This window comes from Notothenia rossii (assembly GCF_949606895.1).
Source record: "Notothenia rossii genome assembly, chromosome: 9".
NCBI lineage: Eukaryota > Metazoa > Chordata > Actinopteri > Perciformes > Nototheniidae > Notothenia > Notothenia rossii.
In genome coordinates, this window is record NC_136907.1 from 67098830 (window position 1) to 67122000 (window position 23171).

At 41.7% G+C, this 23171-nt stretch overlaps 1 protein-coding gene across 21 annotated transcripts in view; it reads left to right on the forward strand.

Annotated features, from left to right (window-relative positions):
- obscnb (obscurin, cytoskeletal calmodulin and titin-interacting RhoGEF b) overlaps positions 1-22582 on the forward strand; it is a 58360-nt gene extending 35778 nt beyond the window's left edge. For 19 of the 21 annotated variants that reach the window (XM_079650188.1, XM_079650184.1, XM_079650190.1 and 16 more), the window contains 34 exons: positions 56-322; positions 554-826; positions 4376-4642; positions 4827-5102; positions 5238-5510; positions 5938-6228; positions 6483-6511; positions 6919-8242; positions 10066-10347; positions 10608-10689; positions 10792-10913; positions 11275-11472; positions 11592-11624; positions 11710-11808; positions 11911-12129; positions 12293-12326; positions 12433-12485; positions 12634-12732; positions 14380-14519; positions 14864-15064; positions 15150-15226; positions 15310-15480; positions 15594-15753; positions 15898-16014; positions 16143-16307; positions 16405-16563; positions 16678-16855; positions 17343-17456; positions 17588-17755; positions 17880-17982; positions 18091-18220; positions 18376-18469; positions 18619-18661; positions 19384-22582. In XM_079650188.1, coding sequence (XP_079506314.1) covers positions 56-322; positions 554-826; positions 4376-4642; positions 4827-5102; positions 5238-5510; positions 5938-6228; positions 6483-6511; positions 6919-8242; positions 10066-10347; positions 10608-10689; positions 10792-10913; positions 11275-11472; positions 11592-11624; positions 11710-11808; positions 11911-12129; positions 12293-12326; positions 12433-12485; positions 12634-12732; positions 14380-14519; positions 14864-15064; positions 15150-15226; positions 15310-15480; positions 15594-15753; positions 15898-16014; positions 16143-16307; positions 16405-16563; positions 16678-16855; positions 17343-17456; positions 17588-17755; positions 17880-17982; positions 18091-18220; positions 18376-18469; positions 18619-18661; positions 19384-20476 — 7334 coding nt within the window. In that variant the 3' untranslated portion in view covers positions 20477-22582. Of the gene's footprint in view, positions 1-55; positions 323-553; positions 827-4375; positions 4643-4826; positions 5103-5237; positions 5511-5937; positions 6229-6482; positions 6513-6918; positions 8243-10065; positions 10348-10607; positions 10690-10791; positions 10914-11274; positions 11473-11591; positions 11625-11709; positions 11809-11910; positions 12130-12292; positions 12327-12432; positions 12486-12633; positions 12733-14379; positions 14520-14863; positions 15065-15149; positions 15227-15309; positions 15481-15593; positions 15754-15897; positions 16015-16142; positions 16308-16404; positions 16564-16677; positions 16856-17342; positions 17457-17587; positions 17756-17879; positions 17983-18090; positions 18221-18375; positions 18470-18618; positions 18662-19383 lie in introns of all 21 variants that reach the window. The other 2 variants (XM_079650173.1, XM_079650182.1) reach the window with 2 other exon arrangements.
- Positions 22583-23171: the final 589 nt, after the last annotated feature.

The window sequence follows — 23171 nt, forward strand, 5'->3', positions numbered from 1 at the left end:
CAACTCTCCTTCACCACATCTGATCCCAAACTTTCCTATTTTAAATTTTGACCAGGTGCCCCCGTGTCCTTCCGCAAGGAGCTCAAGAACCACGATGCCGTAGAGGGTGATGATGTTACCCTGCACTGCGAGCTGTCTAAGCCAGGTGTTCCTGTGGAGTGGAGGAAAGGAGGCCTGGTTCTCAAGCCCGGTAAGCAGTTTGAGATGAAGCAGGAAAGATGCATTCAAGAGCTCTGCATACGGAACGTGGAGCCCGAGGACAGTGGCTACTACACCTGTGATGCGGGAGACCAGCTCACCACGGCTTCTTTGGCAGTGCAAGGTAGCCTATTTCAAATCTGTTTCATCAATCTTCGATTTCACTGACAGTAAGGTTTAAATGTGGCTGTATTCTTCAATATATTCTTGCAATAGAATAGTAGGTCTGTTCTTAAGACTTGCCTACGTCTTTGTTACTTGTGATATTGCATGTTTTTAAAAAAAAATCTATCTTAAATAATCTTCTCTGTCTCTGAGGCTCAGTGTCCCCATATGATATGTTTTCACTCAACAGCGAAAGAAGTTTCCTTTGTGTGTGGTCTTAAGACCACTGACGTCTTTGTTGGGGAATGGGCAACCTTCTCCTGCCAGCTGTCTGGTAGGGCCCCTCACAAGGTGCAGTGGTGGCTGGATGGCACCTTGCTGGAGAACAGCCCCTTTAGTGAAATAGGGCTGAACCCGGGCAACATCCACACACTCACCTTAAAGAACCTGGCCACCGATGACTCTGGCACTGTCGCATTCGAAGCTGGCAGTTTAACATCTACAGCCAAGCTCTTAGTCAAAGGTATCATATTGTAAAGCTAATCAGTAATTAGAGACTCAGATAAGGAGGCTTTCAGTCTCATTATTGACCCTGCAGAATTGTAATTATACGTTTCACTCCTAAAATTGAAATTCTTCTTGAAAACACAGTAGTTGTGTTTTTATCTACCCATTATACAATGTAAGTGATGACAATATTTGTCAGCATTTTAAACTAATATGTTAGAAACTTAAATGTATAACATTTCCGAAGTTGGCAACTTGAAATCAACCAATTATAATTTGGCGAAAATGGTCTTGTTGAATATGAGTAAATATTCATTGAATTCTAATGTTTTCTGCAGGGTCCCTTTTTTAAAAATGTTTTCCAATGGATTAAAAGTGGATATTTTTTTCCATTGCATTGCTTCCTCATGCATGGGCCGCATTTTTCCTAATTTCATTAATAAGAATAATAATGATGGCAATTGATTACCCCATGCTGTATGCTTTGATACAATTAAAACTCGCCACCGGGTGCAGCACCACAGCACAGTTTTATTTGAGTATGGTAGTTTAAAAACTCAAAGATAATTAAACCAGTAAGATGTGCCAATGAAAAAAAAAAAATTACCATCTTTTCATTTTAATAATGGAACGAGGACACGGAGCTTAGGTTAATTTGGTGACTTTAATTCAAATTGTGAATATGAGCATTAATGGTTGTTCGCTGTTTGTGGCACTCCTGTGATTGACTGGCAACATGTCCAGCCTTGGTGGTGAAACTGACTTGATGGTACTTGTTAGCATCATTGGCTCCATTTGGCCACATCTTTCCTTAACAGTGTTGCCATATCAAGGTAGGCTATTTTCTAAAATCAAAGTGCATACTGTTGGGGAATAATTTGCTTAGGTATTCAACCTTTGACACAGTTCATCATTTTCTCTTTTCACTGTCTCCTTTCCCATGGCATAGGTCTACGGCCTAGGGTATTGCTGCTATCTCTCTTAAGGAGGGGAAGCTTGGGCGCATTGCTGTTATGACATGAGATAGTTTATTATTCAGAGACATCTAGAAGTCCTTCTTTTTAGGAACTGTTGGAGATTTGGAGGATGTTGAAACCCACCTCGTCTCCGTGTGTCGTTTGATAAGCTGGGTGAATTCGTGAAAAGGAAGGGATTAAGAAACACCAGAATACAAGTTAAACAATAATCTTGCTTTAATGATAAACAGTAACGATACAAATACAAAGAAATCACGAAGCACTCTGCAGAGTACTCCGGGCTCAGGTTCTACCACCGTGTGAGACAGGTCTCAGGAACGGCCGGTGAAAAACAAGAGCGCGAACCAAAGGAAAACACAGGCTTTCATACTAAAACACAGGAGGAGGTGTGTGCGGGCTTTCCCCCCGAGGTCATCTTATTGGCAGAGACCAACACATGGCCTGTCGAACCCAATCAGTGCGACACAGCAGAAAAAACCCGGAAACAAAAAGTCTCATTCAGTTTGACGAAGACCAGACACCTTTTGGTGTCTGGTACGAACCTGCTCTCAACAACAAGTTTCCCTATCTTATTTCACATCTTGTAGCCAGCACACACACATCCCCTTTATGGCCCTTTGTCCCTGTGTCCATCTTCCCGCCTCAGGCTGCCACACACAAGTTAAAAGTATGTTTTAAGATATAGTTGTTATAGTTGGCTAAATATACGTAATACATGTTAATTACTTTCATATCAATAACAACGAGGAACACATTACCTATGCTCTTAAGCAGTATTAGAGATGCTTTTCAAATAGTCAAACTTCACACAGGCCTACCTATGGCCCTTCCATTTGTTTGAGCTATTGTTCACATCTTTACTTCAAATAAAAGGTTTCACATTGTATATTTCCAGCTTCCTTTACACATACTGTTATTATTAATACAAAGTAACCAACCACACACATCTATTGAAAACAAGTCGATTCCCCTGATAATTGACATGCTGAAACTCTTCGGAATGTGTCCCCTCCCCCAACTCTCTCGTCCCTGTCATAAAAAACTGCTTCCATTTCATATAGAGTAATAAAAGATGTTTAAGCTAATTTCTCCACAATGTTTGTAGCCATTTAGTACCCACACATGAAAGAATAAGAACAGAGGTATAGTTGACCAGTAATCATGTAGCACTTATATTTACTGCAATGAAAACACACACACATCTGCTACAAGATTGTGTAACGCACATCCTTCTTTTACGAGGGAAACATTCCAGCATCTTGGCCCTATTCCCAAATAAGGGTGTCCCCTGCTCCCATCTCTTCTCTAAACACAAGGACTTCACCTCAATACATTGGGGGAGGGAAAAGATACTTTGTCCCTTCAAATTTAACACACATGAATATATATAAGGTGACATTAAAATGAATATACCAGATTTAACTTTCCTGCCATAACACGTTACTTTAATCCTTCAAATAATTCAAATAATCCTTCAGAACGTAGGTTCCGTGGCACATTCTTTTCTATGGACGACAGCTCTCGTTAGATTCAGGGTCCATATTTGTTTAGTCTCACTGAATGTTGATTATTACACTCCGAACTAGTTAAAACCTGGAACTACAGAAGAGCTCTTGAGAATTGATTGTGGCATCTCAACCGTGTGGTCAACCCGTGGCCCGTGACATGTCTTGTGAATTATCCTGCCGAAGCTCCAAATAAACCATCAGTGTTTGCCATCAAAGTTCCAGCTCTCCTCGTGTCTCTCTGAGTTCTGACTCCAATGGCTTCAGAAGTTTCCCCCACACATATCGTAGGAACACTGATGGATTTGAATGACTGTGCGTAACGTTGCATTGAAAGCGCTCTTGTCTGTTTGCAAGAAGAGATTAGTTATGTTGGGACTTAAGATGTTCATTGCCATGTCTACACTGTACTGTGCATATGACAATTAAGCCTTCGAATCTTTGAAAGACAGCATTTTTGGAAGAAACGTCCTGATTCAGGATCGCCCAATCAGTTACGTTTTTAGAGTAGGAACTTAAAGCATGATAGTGATTATTATATGGTTAGACGTGCAGCTCAAAGTGTACGCGTACCCTGGTAATGACAATTATTTTGATGATTTTAGTAGCAAATCACTAAATATTGACACAATGTTATTTTAAGAAATTGCTGCTCCACCCACCCATCCAAGCAGGCCGGCTGCTGTTGAATACTCATTTACCTTAACTATCCCATCCCATCAAGGCCTGCCCCTAACTTTCAAGCACTAAAAACTCTAACCTCCCCACACGCGCCTTATGAGTTTGACATGTATATTCCCCCATTTGGCCCTTGATTGTGACCAATGCCTCAATCTTGACGGTTGGGCTTTTTGACCCCCTACTCATTTTCTGTCCTCACATGGGACCATAGTGTGGCCATTAAAAAAATACTGTATCACGTCAAGTACAATTTTTTCTTGACATAAAACATATTGAAATAACTCACATCACTGAAAATGCGCTTGGGGTTTATAAAGCCCATGCGTCATTGGTCATGCCCTGCGCTTATCTTTATATCTATTGGTCAAACCCTGACCCTTTGACCCCTGACCCTAACCTCAGATCCCACAGTTGAAGTGGTGAGCGAGCTGGAGGACATTCGGGTGCTCGAAAACCAACCGGCTGAGTTCATCTGCCAGTTCTCACGGCCGGTCAAGCCTCAGTGGAAAAAAGATGGGCAGCCATTACAGCCTGACGGCCGAAGGGTGGTAGTGGAGCAGGACTGGAATGTGGCTCGCTTGTACATTAGCCATGTGTCTGCTGAGGACAGGGGAACATACTCCTGTGAGGCAGAGGGGACCTGCGCGGTCGCTTCACTTTTTGTGGAAGGTGAGCTTCCCTGCATTGGGAAAGGGCTCTAACCTCTAGGGAGTCTCCTCTGCTCCATCATATCTTACAGGACAAATGAACTGATCAGCTATTCATGATCAAGTTTCATTGATGAATCTCAAGTTATTTGAAATTCTTTACATTTGTATAATGCTTTCTTTGTTTTTTCGTTTGTTTTCTACAGGAAAACCCATTGACATTGTCCAGGGCCTGGAGAATATAGAAACCTTTGATGGAGGTGAAGTGCTGCTTGAGTGTGCCCTGTCTCGTCCTGAGAGCAAAGATTGCCACTGGTTCCTCGATGGGAAACCAGTCAAGGAATCCCCTAATGCTGAGATTGTAACATTTGAGAGTGGTCGTCGTCACCTGCTCCTTTTGAAAGAGTTGCGAGTGACAGACAGTTGCACAGTGACTTTCAAAGTTGGCACAGCCTCCACATCGGCCCAACTCTCCGTCAAACGTGAGTCTATCAAATAAAAAACACAAGACTTTAGTTGTTTTGATAGGATTATCTTGTCTGATTAATATGCATTGTAATGTCACACACTTACACTGACAAACTTTGATATTTAAATCTGTGTATTTTCCCTTGAAGGCTGGCAGCTGGATGTTGTGAAGAGTCTGGAGGACAAGGTGGCTGCAGTGGGAGAAAAGGTTGAGTTTAATGTCGAACTCACAGAGCCTGTCCCTTCAGCCGAAGTAGCCTGGTATATTAATGGGGTTGAGATCAAACCCAGCGACCTCTGGGCCTTGAGAGCTGACGGCTGCTCTTATCGCCTCGTCCTGAGGAAGGCCCCTCTAATGCCACAGCAAGAAATTACATTTGCTGCTAGAGATGCTCTCTCTTTGGCCAAGCTCACTATCATCAGTAAGTGTTTTAAAACGTTTTCTAGCCTGTATGTGAAAATGATTTGATCTTTCACTTATTTGTTTCTTTGTTTTTTTTAACATTTAGTTTTAAAATGTAAACGTTTGAAAGAGAGACAAATCAGAAGGATACAAGTGTAACCACAGTTCGCAAATGGTTCAGACCATAACGTGAAGTTATTTTCATGTTGTGTTGCTTGTACAATTTCAGTGTTTTCTAAGTGCATGATCTGATTATTATTATTATTATTATTATTATTCCGGCTACTTATTTTATATATGTATTCTGGTTATGTACTCTATGTTGCAACTCCACATATAACAGGATGGACGGATAGTTTGATACTATAAAGTATACCAGATAAAGATCCCTGTAGTTCTTGATTATTGTTTAAGCATCTAATGCCTGCTTCTTTCCTTTTTCACAGCTGTACCTGATCCTCCAGAGGACCCAGAAGTCCTCACTAAGACAGAAAAGTCTGTCAACCTGTCTTGGTTCACTCCTCTACATGATGGAGGGAGTCCCATTCTGGGATACAGGGTGGAGATGCGTCTGGTGGACAGTTCCCTCTGGCTTCCATGTCACTCTGACCCTGTGTTTAACACAGAGTTTGTGGTTGAAAATCTTACAGCAGGGAGTGGCTACAGGTTCAGAGTGGCAGCCACGAACAGAGCTGGGGTTGGAGAGCCTGTTGAGATGCCACACACTGTGCAGCTTGGTGAGTGGATGTGTGGTTTAGTTTATGAGAAACTGTACTTCAATTTGCTTGTGTGCCAGGGCTGTTTGCTTATTATTCATAGTTTAAGTACAAAATAAATACCTGAGTCCTGACCTCGAAACCCTTCTCAGAAAGTATTTTTTGGCTTTATATGTTGTACTACTACAGTAAATGGCATATTAGCATTTGGGAAATCTTAAGAAGCTTTATAATTTGCCATAACATGTTTATTTTGTCCTTTTATTGTTGGACAGAAACACCAATCCAGCCAGCAGTTTGCCCAGGTAAGGCATTGTGTGTATGGTTTGTAGGCTTTCTTAAACTCAATTTAAATGTGTCAAAACCTAACAAATAAGTTGGGTGCTGACTGAAATTTCTATATCAATCAATCAATCAATCAATCAATCAATCAATCAATCTATCAATCAATCTATCAATCCATCAACAACTTTATTAATCCCGCAAGGGACATTTGGTTATGAGCTGCTTATGTCATGTACACCAACAGGAAGAAAGCACACAGATACACCCATGAGCAGAGATTTGGATAAATAGTTCATAGCATCACAATAAATAAATAAATAAATAATGAATCAAGTAAAATAAAAAAGACCTATTATCAAGAATGTTTGAGTGCAGAGGAGATGAATTGTGTTACTATCAACATATTAACAAACAAATCTCATTGTGGTTATAGGTGTAGAAGCAAAACAGACTGAGGCTGGGACGATGGGACAACCCAGTCTGCCTCCAGAAGCTGCTGAAGAAGGTGATGTTCATGAGCTGTGGGAGGAATCGGCCAAGAAACGCCGCATGAGTCGTGAACCCACTCTGGACTCCATCACTGAACAACCTGAGGAAGACGGTAAAGGTGGTAAAAAGAAGTCAGAGAAAGTGGAAAGTAAATCAGAAGAGAAGGAGCTGGCCATTGTGTCGAAGACGCAGGTAGAGTCCAAAATTAGCACCACCTCAGAGGATGAGTCTGTTTCTGGGGGCTCAACGCTTGTCTCCTACCTCAAGAAAAGCAGCACCTCTTCTGTCACAGCAACCAATGAGATGGAGACTTTGACTACTGAGAAGTTCTTCGCACATTTCAAGATGGAAGAGCACACAGTGCAGGAGTCTAGGGTGGAAACAACCATAATACAGCAGACAGATGCAAAACAGGTGTCAACAGAGGAGACTGAGATCATGGAGATCAGTAAAGAGGATGAGCCTGAACTCAGAGATGCTGCCATTAAGATTCAAGCTGCCTTCAAGGGCTACAAAGCCCGCAAGGACATGCGCCCTGTCTTTAAAGATGCCTTCAAAGACCAGACCAAAGAACCTAATGGCACTATACATCTAGAATGCATTGCAGAAGGTAAACCTGATAAGGTTCGCTGGCTGAAGGATGGAGAACCACTGACTGATGGCAAGCACCACCATATTGATATCTACAATGATGGCACTTGCTCACTGGTTATCACTGCCATCACCATAAAAGATACTGGGGTCTACACATGTGAGGTCACCAACAAGTATGGAGTCACGTCTCACAGTGGTAAGGTCACAGTAGGAACGGAGAGAGAATCATCTGGGCGGCGGCCGCTGACCGTGGGCTACAGTGCCGACAGCGAGCCGGACAGCTCCTCAGGAAGTGAGATGGATGATTCTCTGAGGCAGGCAAGCAAACGTCTGTGCCGCCTGCTGCGATCAAGTCTCCCTCCGAATGTTGAGGAAGAATCATTTGTCAGCGCAGATGAAGGAGACATGGGTCCTCCAGATCCACACTCTTACCGGGAGGACGACTGTTACATCTACATTCGTTTTGACTCCCGGACAGAGGCTGAGGTTGCTTCAAAGAGGTTTCAGGAGATGTTTACAATCCATGGGGTTCCTGTGGATACAAGCATCCTGGAGGCTGGGCATCTCAAAGTGGAGCTGCGAATTAGAAAGATGGGCTACGTGCAAGATGGCACACAGACCCCCACACAAGAAAGACAGCCAGTTGCGTTTATGGCTGGATCCCAGGGTAAGAAACAAATGGCTTTTGGATCAAGATACATTTGTAATAGACACTCTAAGTTTAAATCATCAATATTGTGATACAAATATGTTTTTTTTGTGAGGAAATGTTCAAGTAGCATGTCATATGCATGTATATATTGTATTTAATTGGCAAAAAAGTGAACTACTTAGACACATACAGTTGAGGCCTAAATGATCAGCCCCCCAGGAGTTATGGAACATTTTCCTAAAATTCTTCCCAATGTTTCCAGTATTGATAAAACTTGATATAATCAAACATTCACCAGTGCTATTTATTAGCTTTTGGTACTAAATCAGATGTAGTGAAAAATGGGTTGGTCAAAAATATTAGCCCCCATGTGAATTTTTGCTTTCAAAACACACCTAATCAACCAATCAGCTTTCAAAACACACCTAATCAACCAATCAGCTTTCAAGCCACACCTGAGAATTCAATCCGCATAACAGGACTCCAAGAAACAGACACTTGAATTCCTTATTGAGAGGGACTATACTACTACTACTCCTACTCACCATGCCAAAGTCAAAGAAAATCAGTCTTGAGCTCAGAAAGAAGATAGTGGAGGCTCATGATAAAGGGGAAGGCTATACTGCGCTTCACAGTTTCTACAACTGCTGTACGTTGCATCATTGCGAAGTACAAGGAGACAAATTCTTTAAGAAACAAACCTAGGCGTGGTCGAAAGCGCAAGATTTCAAGAACTCTGGAGAGGAAAATAGTCGGAGATGTCAGCAAGAATCCCCGGACATCTGCCAAGATGATTGTTGCTGACCTGGCCTCTTCTGGAGTTGAGGTTTCAAGGAACACAGTGGTGAGGGCTCTTCATCGTGTTGGGCTTCAGGGCCATCGTCCCAGAAGAACCCCTTTACTCAACGAGTGGCACATCAGAGCCAGACTGAGGTTTGCCCGTGAACATTTGAAAGGTAAAGATGAGTTTTGGAAGTCTGTGCTTTGGTCTGATGAGACTAAACTGGAACTGTTTGGGCACATGAATGTTGCTCATGTTTGGCGAAGAAAGGGAGAGGCCTTCAACCCTAAGAACACATCATGCTGTGGGGCTGTTTTGCAGCCTCAGGCAAAGGAAGCCTTGTTCGGGTGCAAGGCATCATGAAAAATAAAAATGATGTTGACATTTTGAGGGATAATATGAAAAAATCTGCTCTTAGTCTTCGCTTAGGTCATCGCTGGGTCTTCCAACAAGACAATGACCCAAAGCACACATCAAAATTGGTCCAACAGTTCCTAAAGGACACCAAAACCAAGGTGCTGGAGTGGCCCGCACATAGCCCAGATCTGAATCCTATTGAGAATCTGGCGGGTGCTCAAAGTGAATGTCTATATGCTCGGAAACCACGCAATTTGGACCGGCTGGAACCATTTGCAATGGAAGAATGAGTCAAAATCCCTCAAGAGGCCTGTGCCAACCTAGTGAATAACTACTCTAAGAGGTTGATGTCAGTTGTGGCTCAGAAAGGGTACACTATTGACTATTAATGGCCTGGGGGCTAATATTTTTGACCAACCAATTTTTTAAAGCATGCCTAAAAACGTATGTTATGTACCAAAATGTACCAAAAGCTACTAAATAGCACTGGTGAAGTTTTGATTATATCAAGTTTTATGAATGCTGGAAACATTGGAAAGAATTTTAGGAAAATGTTCCATAACTCCTGGGGGGCTAATAATTTAGGCCTCAACTGTATGCACATCCTTAGCTGTTAGTTCTGTGAATCTGCCCAATAAAAGTGATGTTCATAATTGACCTGTATTTTTTGATTCTCTGACTATTTGCTTTTGCTACCTAGCGGCCCCAGTCTTCTTGACTGAGCTACAAAGTCAGGATGTTCCTGACGGTTATCCAGTCAGCTTTGACTGTGTTGTGATTGGCAAGCCCCCTCCCACCGTTCGCTGGTACAAGGACGGTAAATTGCTGGAGGAGAATGACCATTATATGATTAATGAAGACCAGGAAGGCTGCCACCAACTCATCATCACCACCGTGCTGCCCACTGACATGGGCGCCTATCGTTGCACAGCTGAAAACAGCAGCGGCATCACTGCCACTAAGGCTGAGCTCAGGGTTGACAGTGAGTAAACTTGCATGATGTGCACACAAACGTTTAAACCGCTGTTGACAATGTCTCTGTTTTCGTATGCTTGTTAAATCCTACTCAAAAGTGTCCTCACATTGAGACATCATTGCAAAAGTGACCCTTGTCCAAACTGGTCCAAAATGATTGTAGAAAATGTCTGAAACTCAACATTGCACAACTACATGTTTCCACACACACATTGTCCCTGATTTTATTGATCACTGATTAATACTATACTTCAATCTTTCCATCAGTGTCTTGCAGCTCAGATTATGACACTGCTGCTGATGCCACTGAGACATCTTCCTATGTCAGTGCCAAGGGCTACATGTCCAGGTGAATTTACTTTAAATGTTTTATGCTGTAAAGACAAAAATAAATAAATAAATTGATAAATACTGAAATCTATATGTATTCTGTTCTTCTCTCCTTGTGTAGGGAAACTGAGACATTTGAGTCTGTGGCTGAAGATGATCAGCTTCCACAAGTTGTGGACGAGCTTCATGATGTTCATGTCTGTCCAGGTGCACCTATTGCTAAGATGCAGCTCAAAGTAAAGGGTGAGTTTACGAGACAATATACAGATACCGATACCTGGGCTTTGGATGTCCGCCGATACCAGCCACTGATACATTTCCAGTGTTTAAATAATAAGCTGTATGCCTCACTGTGTGGAAGTGACTCGGATCATTCTTCTATGTGTAAAGCAACTTCAGGCTTGACTTAAACTTGAGTTGATTGATAACGTGGATGTTATATTACTACTGCCACCCTTCAAATGTAATAAAACATTCTATTTACATGTAAAGGATCTGCCTGATTGTCACTGATACTCGATCCAGTTAGTCCTACTAATGAGGTAAACCTACAGAAATGTTATTATGTCAAAAGAAAATTCTCTCCATATATATTGTCGTCCAGGCTTCCCCAAACCCAGAATATACTGGTTCAAAGATGGCCAGCCCCTGTGCCCTTCAGACAGGATTCTGCTGCTAGCAGAGGGAGATGTTCATGGTGTTGAGATCCTGGAGGTGAAGAAAGAGGATATGGGAGAGTACTCTGCTTACATCAGCAACGCAGCTGGTTCTGCATACTCCTCTGCCCGCCTGATGGTTCTGCGTATGTACTCACACATCTGAATTGTTGCCTATGCACAAAAAGCTTAAGATACTTTGTTTTTAAAAAGACTTTAGTGTTAAGACATTTCAAGATACAGAACTTATTTTCTTTGGCAACAGGTCCAGGTGAAATGATGCCACAAGATAAAAGAGGTAACTTGCAATTGTCCTACAAGTAGTAACACAGGCACTTTAGGCAATAATAGTATGTTTAAAATGACCAATGCTTTTATCACAGACCCCAAAGTGCCCCTGGTGCCGCCCCGCTTCATTGAAAGGTTCAGCAACAGGAAGGTGAAACATGGAGCCAGCATCACTCTATCTGTCAAAGTAGAAGGTTAGTTTAATGTATTGTGTGGTTGTTTTAAAGTATTTTAACACCTACAGTAATCTGGGGACATTCAAAATGTTGATCTCTCCTTTCCCTTTACTTTTTCAGGCTCTCCCACTCCAATGGTCTCCTGGCTTAAGGAGGAGTCAGTGGAGGACGTCCTGTGGATAAAGCCTGACACCAAGGGATACAAAATAGCAAGCTCAGGGCGCCAGCACAGCCTCATCTTGATGGACGTGGGCACAGAGTACACCGGCGCCTACACCTGCATTGCCACCAATAGAGCGGGACAGTCCATCTGCACGGCCCACCTCGAGGTCGATGATGGTAAGGAAAACTATATTATTTTGGCACTCTATCTAGAAATACATTCACTTTTGAGCAAATTCTTAACCAAGAACACACAAGAGTACAAAAGTGTTACTTCCTTAGTTTGTTTTCTGGGTTTGATTGTAACTGGATTGATGTGTTTATACCCCTTTTACCCTAGTACCACAACCAAAGAAAGAGACCAAACTCTCAGAGCAAGTTATTTTTTCATATTGCACCCTGAAAAAGACATGTGTATATACAGCACATTTTAAATACATGTTTATATGAAAATAAAATCTAACATTGAATTCTCTTTAGGGTGTTTGGATTCACAGTTAGTCCTCCAGAAGAGGAGGTTGTCAAGGCAAAAGGTGAGATATATCCCCTTATACACTGGCATTTCATATTTATAGTAATATCATCTGTTATATATATATACATTATATAGTAGCATAAATGATTTGTAGCAATACATACTGCAATATTTATGGTGTTTTCTCTCTTTGTGTGTGCCTTAAGAGAGTAAAATGTCCTACCTAGGTGAAGTAGGTACAGAGGAATTCCTCATGAAACTGACAACCCAGATCACTGAAATGGTATCGGCAAAGATGACCCAAGGTAAGTGTATGCTGTGGACGAATTATGCGCAGCAAGGCAAGGATACAATATCTAGGTTTTTTTGTTTCTTTCAAGAAAGCTGATTTAAAAATAAAAAATCTCACTTGAGCTAGCCTAAACAGCAGATTCAAGTGTTTCTACAAACCACATTTTTACATCACAAAGCTTATTTGAATAACGGCTTTAAGTAATCAGATAGCATGAAATTAAGCATACAGAGGGGTCGATATCCCTTTTTGGCTCACTGTAGAATATTTACAAAAAACACAGGAAAATGTTTCAATTTAAGACTTTAAGGTATAAGGTAAACACTCAACCTGCTTGCACAACACATGTGTTCTGTTCAAATGGGATGAAATAGATTCCCAGATTATTATTTCAGTGTGGAATTCATTATTATGCTCTTATCATATGTGCAGCAAACTAACTGACAAGATAACATGTTATAGGTCAAAGAATGAAAAATTGCTAACTGCCATGAATGGCTTTGCTAGTTGCTAATGCTAAAGAGGCTAAAGCTATACATGTAATCCACAAATTACGTTGGATACATGGTTTAATTAACAACATACTTGGTTGAATTCAAATGAACACTTAAGTTTGGTTGAATTCAGTGAAATGATTCTGATTATACAAGAATTCTGAACGTTTTTAATCTGAATGTGTTGGTACTACAATTCTTGACTTGCCATTCACTTTCCATTACATTTGAGGTGTTGCTGTTCTACTTGCCTGTGCATGTTGTTCTCTATCCATGAGCATATGACTTATTATTGCCTCATACAAACATCTTCTCTTTAACACCTGACATCCATTCATTTAGCAATCCAACCCAAAACAATCTCATCAAATCATTAATTTGTTATTCAGACAGTTCACAGAATCATGAAGTGCTCCAGTGGATGAAATCTTGGCCCAAAGCTACCAGTATGTATCCAAAGTGCTTCAGCTTCATCATTAATATGCATCTTCCCATTGAGTTTTGGATACAGATGTCTTATATATTATATATGAAGAGCAACTACTTCCTCTTTTGCTATTTCAACATTTCATTTGTTGAAATTTCCAATTTAATTGAAATAATCTGTATATGAATATAAGGCTCACCAACTTATAGCTGAAATACATGCTCACTGACAGACCTGTATGTGTAGAGCTCAGATAATACGTTTGATCTGTAATGTAGCTTTTTTTATGCATGTTTTCACAATACTAACACACAGCAAAGCATTAAGAATGAAACTATTGTTGTGGAATTGATTCGTATTCTCTCTCTACATCCCACTTTTTTCATTAATTTAAACCAATATATAAAATGATCGAAAAGGGTAAAGACTCAATATGTTTTGATGGGGCACTACCAAGTAAGTAAAGCACCAGTAGATGCCAGTAAAGAGTCACACAATGCTTTTAATGTGACCTTGAGATGAAGGTCCGGCCTCTGTCAGGCTCTGAAACACTGGCCACCAATAACTGATACTAAATTCAAGACAAAAACAAGTATCTTCATTAAGAGCAAGGTACGGCATGATAATCATTAATCATGATACATAGCAGTGACATATTACGGTTAAAAGATAGGTTGTTTTAAAGGTAAACTCTCCTTTTTCTTTCTTCAATTGACCTGTCTTCTTCTGATTGCCCCAGCTTCATTACGAGTACCAGGTGCTGACAGTGATGACGAGACCAAGACTCCTTCTCCTTCACCTCATCACGGCCGCTCTCGTCCTCCCTCTCTCATCGCTGACTCCTCCTCTGAGTCTGATGAGGGGGATGCCAGGGGAGAGGTGAGATATAGAAAGAATCACTGTTGTAATATCAACTCAAAACCCACCTGTTCAAACTGGCATTCTCATCATAAACTGTACCCTGTGTCCTTCTGCAGTCCATTTCCTGTTTGTCTTGTTCTACCCCGGCTGATATTTCACTAAATCCACTGTTTTAATTGTTCCCTATATTGCCCCTATTGTAAGTTGTCCTTGGGTGCTATGAAAGGCGCCCCAAAATGTATTTATTGGTCAAAGATATTGATAAAACACTCTTAAGTTATGCATGTGGTATTGAAATAGTCTGTCAGGAATACGCAGCTTTAATATAATGTGTGCTGTCATTCAAATGCATATTTTTACAGATGTTTGACATATATGTCGCAACGGCTGACTACAACTCCACCGTATCAAACAAAGAAGCCATCTCTCTGAAGGAGGGACAGTATGTTGAGGTTTTGGACTCGGCTCATCCTCTCAAGTGGTTAGTCCGGACCAAACCCACCAAAACTACACCATCGCGCCAAGGCTGGGTCTCACCTGCCTACCTGGACAAGAAACTCAAAGTAGGTTTAAAAAAAAAAAATGTTTTGTATTAATTGTCTTGCGAACTCTGAACATTTGTAAAGTTATAAATGTGTGTTCCCACAGCTATCTGCTGATCCGAGTGACCTTCCAGAGAATAATGATGAGGAGGTGTCTGAGGGTGAATACAAGAGGAAATTATTGTAAGTAAAGGGAGTCTTAATTCACTTATCGAACAATACATTTATATGATGTATTATAACAAACTAATATTTCATGTCCCTAGCCAACTGATCCAAGACCTGATAAACAGTGAATCACAGTTTGTGAAAGAGGTCGACTTCTTCACCTCCCATCACGTGAAGCACGCAGACAGCCCTGATGCACCGCCTGATGTCAGCAGCCAGAAGGAAGCCATATTCAGGAACATTGATGATATCCAGTCTTTCCACAGCAGGTGAGCTCAACGCTTAATGACTTGTCATTTTAGTGCGATATTTTTTAGGAAGAAAGTAAAGAAAATCTCCTTTCTAAAATGTTTAATGCACTCCCCAATATTTTTTCTTTTAGGGCATTCCTCCCAAAGTTAAATGACTGTGAAACAGATGATGACGTAGCCATGTGCTTCCTGAAGAACAAGGAGGGCTTTGAGAAGTATCTTCAGTATCTTCTTGGTCAGAGTAAGGCTGAGTCGGCTGTCAGTGACAAGGCCGTTCACCGCTTCTTCAAGGTAACACTAGTTTCTTTCTTTCTAATTTTTGTTGGTTCAACCCATCAAAATCAATCTAATCTATCTGATTGTTTTAGTCATTAGGGTGACTATGGACCCGTATAACTACATACATTTAAAAATCTTCCTTTCATGACATTATAGGAGTACACAGACAAAGTGCAAGCCAGTGCAGACCCTGCAGACCCCCCTGTACGCAGCATCAACGCCAGCCTCCAGCACCCACTGGACAGGGTACAGAAGTACAAGGCGGTCCTCAAGGTAACAGCTTTGACACACGATATGCATGAAAGTTAGGAATATATCCCATGCAAGTGTCGATCATTTGGTTTTAGACCTGTGTTACTGTCACTGCACTTTAATTGAAATCTCTCCATCAACATCTCCAGGAGCTCATCAGAAACAAGGCAAAGAATGGCCAGAACTGCTGCCTCCTGGAAGAAGCGTATGCCATGGTGTCTGCACTCCCTCAGCGCTCTGAGAATACCCATCATGTCGGCATGATCGAGAACTATCCTGCCACACTGGAAGTATTAGGAGAGCCGATAAGACAGGTAGGCAGAGTTGCTGTGGCTTCCCTGAGTAAAGTGATCTTGGGCAGGATTAAGTTTGTCTGATTGTTTTTAAATGTTTTCCCCTTTTAAAAACCAGGGACCCTTCCAAGTGTGGGAAGGCGCTCCTGGAATAAGGACGTCCTCTAGAGGTCATCACCGCCACGTCTTCCTGTTTAAGAACTACTGTATAATCTGCAAACCCAAGAGAGACAGCAACACAAACACACAAGCATATGTCTTTAAGAACATGATGAAGGTGACACTTTTAATTGAATCACTCCTCTTTTCCTATTTTAGACTTCATTCCGAATTGTTAACTTACTGATCACCGGCCTCAATCATGTTTTCTGTATTATTCGTCTCGTTTCAGTTGAATAACATTGACGTGAATGAGATAGTGGAGGGGGATGACCGTGCCTTTGAGATCTGGCATGAGCGCGAGGACTCTGTGAGGAAATACACCCTGCAGGCCCGAACTGTTAACATCAAGAACTCATGGCTGAGAGACTTCAGAGAACTGCAGCAGCGATACAGCACGCCTGCATGGAGTAAGTGCAACACACAGTCCAAGGATACATTCACACTAATAGCAAACATCCAAGTGTTTTAGCTCACACACCTGAAAAAGTACATCACAAAATCATTCATGTACAATAGGCGTACGTAAACATGAAGCAGATGGTCTCCTTACCAAATGGTTGTTTAGTTGTAGACTGTGCTGTGAGAATAGAAGTGGTGAAAGTGGTAAGACCAGAGATGTCTTTGTTTGGACCAGTGATGAGGTGGAACTGTTACCAAATATAACAAATGAGAATTTCTTTCTTTCGGGACAGAACAAATCAAGAAGGTCTCATGGGTGTTGTCTTGTTTTCTGTTCACGCCTGTCCAAACTAAAATACAATGCCAGAGTTGTCAAACTAAAACAGGGTCACCAGCATTTTTAACAAGTCTCTGATTAAGGGATTTGAAAACCCTGTAGCAAAGTTGATGCTCGACTTTCTAACACTGACTTTCTTTATGAATCTCTTTTTACAGGTCGCCCTGACTTTGATGAAATCCTGGCTAACTGCACAGCGGAGCTCGGTCAGACTGTAAAGCTGGCCTGCAAAGTCACTGGAGTCCCCAAACCTACGGTCACGTGGTACAAGGGTACGCCATTTTTAATCAGTCATTTGCTGAAATGGAGAGTAATGCTACTTTGCATTGAGTGACAGACTAATTACTGTATACACAAATTATCTGAAGCCAAAGGTGTTTCATGGTTTACTTGTTGGATGCAGATGGGCGTGCTGTGGAGGCAGACCCTCACCACATCATCATCGAGGACCCTGACGGTTCCTGCACGCTGATCTTGGACAACATGAGCGCAGATGATTCTGGACAGTACATGTGCTTTGCCACAAGCTCAGCCGGCAATGCCAGCACTCTCGGCAAGGTCACTGTCCAGGGTAAGGGATTTAACACAGAAAATATCAGTCATAGGGTGCTTGAAAAAAATTAAAGTGAAGCTTATTTATATTTAGTAGATAATGTTATTTAAACGTGTTTTATATTTGGATATATTTCTTGCAGTGCCTCCTCGCTTTGTGAATACAATGAGGAATGCTACATTTGTTGCTGGTGAGGACACTCAGTTCACCTGTGTCATACAGAGCGCCCCCAACCCCAAGATCAGGTTTGAAATCTTCAGAATGTTCAAAGTAAATTCAAAAGGTCCCATGTAACATCTGTTGCCTTGTGTGTTAACCTTTATTTCTCCTCTCTACCTGTGTTATCCGTGAAGGTGGTTCAAGGACAGCAGGCTTCTGACTGACCAGCAGAAGTATCAGACCTACAGCGAGCTCCGCAGTGGGGTTCTGGTTTTGGTCATCAAAAACCTGACAGAGAGAGACCTGGGACACTACGAGTGCGAGGTTGGTTGGTTTTCTTGCAAGTTTGCTATTTTTATGCCATGTGATATTCAAACTGATAGATATAGAGAAAGTATAAACATTCTGTTGACTCTTAGTCAGTTGATAGACAACCAACAGGCATTTAAGACTAACAATATATGTTCTGCTTTTGCCAGTTGTCCAACCGTCTGGGCAATGCTAAGTGTTCTGCTGATTTGACTCCTCCCTCTCCTGTGGCCCGCTCTGCTGAACAGGCCATCACTATTGAAGGTAAGGACACTGACTACATCCTCACACCCGGAGCTGGAGCAAAACATGGTTTTCATGCGGGTTTAAAGACATAATCAGTTGATGCATCTTATACTTTAAGAGTATTGTACCTATGTTGTTAAACTAATCTATTCTGTTTCCTCCCGTAGTCACTGAGCAGGAGACGAAGATACCAAGGAAAACCATCATCATGTGAGTGTGAACCACATACTAATTATTTTGTGTCTTACATGTCTCTTCCCTAGATCTGATCTGATCATCTGTCCTTTTAACTATAAAACCAAATTAAACCTAGACTATAAAAGCTTTCATAACTAACTGGGATCATTTGTCACCATCCAGAATGTTCAGGGAAAATTGTTTCAGGACAGATTATCCCCTGCAGTTGCTCTTTTAGTGATACAGATGCACTGAATGTTTGATTCTTGGCCTTGCTGTTTAGATATTGCTTGCTAAGAGATAGAATGCTTTTAGAGCTCAGCTGTATGTTTATCTGCGTCTGTAAGTGGCCCCATGTGTGCATTGTGGTGTAGTATTTAAAGCCTAAGTGCAGGGGATTCTCTCACAATGATGATAGAAAGGATGGGCTGTCTTCACCAGGGTGCTGTCTCCTTAAACCGGCAACTGTATCGCTGATGCTTATGGGAAGTGCTTACTGGTTCTTGGAGTCAGCCTATCCTAGTTAGATTCATATCTCATGTTCTCATGTTAACTGGTTGCTTTTGTCTCTTCTACAAATTATTTTAATGTCCGACTTGAAATGTAAACACAGCTTTGGCAACCTTTAAATGGCTTGCTTACTGACACTGAGCATTTGTGTTTAATGTTTATACTCCTTTTTTAAATGTGTTCAGGTCCATGTAAGCCCTCCACCTCTTTGTCTCGCGCTCTAAAATGTTGTTTCTCTTCTCCAGTGAGGAGACTATAACCACTGTGGTGAAGAACCCACGTATGAGGCGACACAAGTCCCCCGGCTTGACTCTTGCTGGAGCCCACCGCTCCGAGACCTCCACCCCGGAGCCCCCCACAGCCAGGCCGAAGAGGATGTCCACTCAGAGAAAGACCACCATCCCCACCCTCTATGTTACTCAACCCGAAGGCGCTGAAGCCAGAGCCATGGAGAGCAGGTGGGTGGAGGTCGAGGAGGTCATCGAGTATAAAGTCAATAAATCTCCCAGGGTGTTGAGGAGGAGAGGCGTCTCCCCGGCAACGTCCGAACGCTCATCGACTCCTTTAAGAGCCAAGAGGTCTCCACCTGAGAGAAACCCCAACACCAACAACTCCAACAACAAGCTGCTGGAGCAGGCTCAGCTGCAGGGAGACGTCAGCAGCTCTCCGCTCTCCTGGGAGGAAGAGGAGGGGAGCGTTTCCCCGGACGCTGTCTCTGGAGACCCCCATGAGCTCTCATCCATCCTCACTCAAGCAGGAGAGGACAGCGAGGACATGGACGATGATCAAACTGTCATCTTTGAGCCCGATGATGAAGATGATAACTCTCTCTGTAAGCAAGAGCCTAAGATCCTGACACAAGGAGGCCGTGTTCTGACTCTGGAAGACTTGGAGGATTACGTGCCAGAAGAAGGTGAACACTACGGCTCTACCAGCACCCCCGCTGCTGAGAAGCCCTGCGAGATCTCGGTGCTGCAGAGGGAGATCGGCGGCTCCGCGGTGGGACAGCCGGTGCTCCTCAACGTGGGCCGGCCGGGCGTGGGGCCGAGACAGAGGAGCGGCTTCTTCGGCCGCTTCAGGGAGCATCTCTCCAGCAGCCTCTTCACGCCTGCGGCCCCCCCAGCCAGCGGAGCCCGATCCAGAACGGAAAGACACGTCCCCATCCAAGTGAGCCACGCTAAGATGGAGGTGAAGCCTTCGTACTGCTCCGAGGTGCAGCGGGTCGAGGGCGGGCAGCAGAGCTTTAAAACCAAAGTGTCAACTCAGACCTATGGCTACACTTCAGTGGGCAACCCTGTCACTCTGCAAATAAGTGATAAGCTTTATCAGAACCAGTAGAAGCAAACAGTTTGAATTTGGTACCACACACCCTCTTAGTCTTAAATGGGGACATTTCTACGTACATGGTGAATAAGACATATCCTAAAGAATATTAGCTGCATAACAAACCATTCCATTTGGAAGTTGCCTAGAAAGAAAGAAGACTCATCTTCTTGAGTCTTTTTCTCGACAAATGGCGTCAGATGGTCTCTTTAGACTAGGCGAATAAGAAAATGTCACTGTAAGCATGTTTCAACCCAATCTGCTTTGTTACACCTGCATACATACTTGCCAACCCTCCCGATTTCATTGCCCTCTCCCGGTTTTCCTCCCGGGGTCATTGTCCCGCATTTCTCCCGATTTCTGACAAAATCAGATTTACTCACGACTGTTTCCACTCTGATTTTAATACAGCTACACCATTGTTTGGTTTCCATGGTAGCGCGTCTCGTTAGTAGTGTGCAACTGAAAGTCTGAGAAGCTAAGGAAGATAGTCACATAACAAGAATCGACAACTCTGCTCACTCCTTTCCAGCCCACACATATGGTGCTACAGGCCGCAAGGCAGTGCACTTACAACTACAATAAGCATGTTAATGTTAATCTAATATCCACTAGCACCCCCCCACCCCCATATTCACTCATGCAGTATGTGTTGTATAACATGGGTGGGGAGACAGAAAAGGAAATTAAGGTTTGACTGAAGAGAAATGTAATCATCTTTTGCTGAGTTACATTTTATTTTACAAAAATAACCCAGCTTCGAATATGGGCGGATTATGAGAAAATGGGCACCACCACCTGTCCTAAATACGAGCAACACACTCTATTTAGCCTCTTATTTTAAGGGTAAATAAAAAGCATCTAGTTGTATCTCTTTGTAGTTGTTTTGTGTATTTAATGTAGTGTCTCTTGTTGTTGTCTTTGAAACTACAAAAAGACATGAAATCATACAATCTACTTTGTAATTGTTTTTGGTCTTTTTGTTATATCTTTATTTTGTTGTTTTGACACTTATTGAGGTTTCTTTGAGTCTCTTGGTGGTCATTTTGTCTCTATGTTGTTGTCTTGCCCTTTGACAAAATGGTGTTAGTCTGTTCTCTCTTTGTAGTGGTTTTACTTCTCTTGGTGGTAGGTCCGTACTATACATCCATGCCTTCATGAAGTCATGATCCTTGACCCACCAATATTTACTGATCCAGACATTATCCCTTGTGATGACTCCTGCTATATACACAAACAGATACATTATATTAAGGTATATAGATTTGATTTCAGTTTTCCTTTTGTACCTTTCGAAAATGTTGCCTTTTGCACTCACACAGTGCCTTAGATTCCTGGAGTTAACGTCTACTAGTGAAGTCAGTCTCTCGTTCAGTATTGCTATAAGTATAATTAAATGTGCAACACTGATGATCTGCCATTTACAACAGAACTGTGTTGACCGTTTTGGCCCATGGACTGTTTAAGTTTAATCAAATGTGCTGTCAAGTGAGTCAGTGTGGCAAAGTCACACATACGCTCTACTTTGGTTGTTTGTGCCTTAATTGTTGGTGAGCAGCTTCTTCATATATGGCATTTATACATGAACATCTATTTGATGGTGAACCTGTTTCACATCCGATCTCTGTGTTTGACTACACTTATGTCATTTACTATAGCGCGAGACATATGTTTCTATCAATAAGTGAATGTTGATTTTTTTTTGTGCCTCTTAATGCAGTGCCATTACCTGTCATTTTACAGATATAACAGGGACATTCATATGTGGGTGACAGATATTTAGATGAGTGACTGCATGTATTTGCCTTTGCAAAGCACACGTGTTTATCTAAAGTAACAAAAGCTGTAATGATGTATTTGATTGAGAGAAAATGATTATGCAAAGTACTTGAGCTCACATAATTTACTACCTTGCCAATTTAAAAAATGACTAGAAAACAGGAACTTAAAGATGTGTGGTGTTTGCGTTGTTTCTTAAAGGTTTTCTAGAAAGTTACAAGTATAATATTATGTATTAATATTAATGAACTAACAGATTGTAATGCTCGTACTGTACATGTGTAGTTTTTTGAAAAATGTTTGAATATTCAGTGTTAATAAATATATGTATTGCAAATAATAGCCATGGCCAGTTTCTTTTACAATTAATAGCACACAACATTTACGTTACAACGGAGCTAAAAACGTAAGTATACGTAAAATGAATACTGAAATAATTTTGATTATTGGAATCTTTGAAAAAAAATAAACTACAGATGGTTCATCAGGTTGTCCCCAGGTTCTCTAAATAGTAGAAGTTGAAAAATACTATAACTTTTTTTTTCGACATACCATGCTATTACTTTTTTCCTATTTACCGACATACCATACTACATAACTGGTGTTATGTTTATGGTGTCATTTTAACCTGTTAAACCCTGGGGGGGGTTTTCACGACACTGTGTCTCAGGGGATCTTAATATTTAAGAACCTATTAATTTGTTATACCAGATTAACGGAAATAATCTCAGCTAATTGACGATATAAACCATTTTTACCAAAACAAAACACAAGTCTCAGAAGCATCTAAATGACCCCCTAGCGAAAAATGCTAACGGACATTGGCACAGAACTCAAGATAAAAGTACCCTTATTACTTATCGTAGCTGCACATCCAAGATATCCGATTATAGCTGAGGTTCCACAGATTATTTAGGTATATAGTATCATC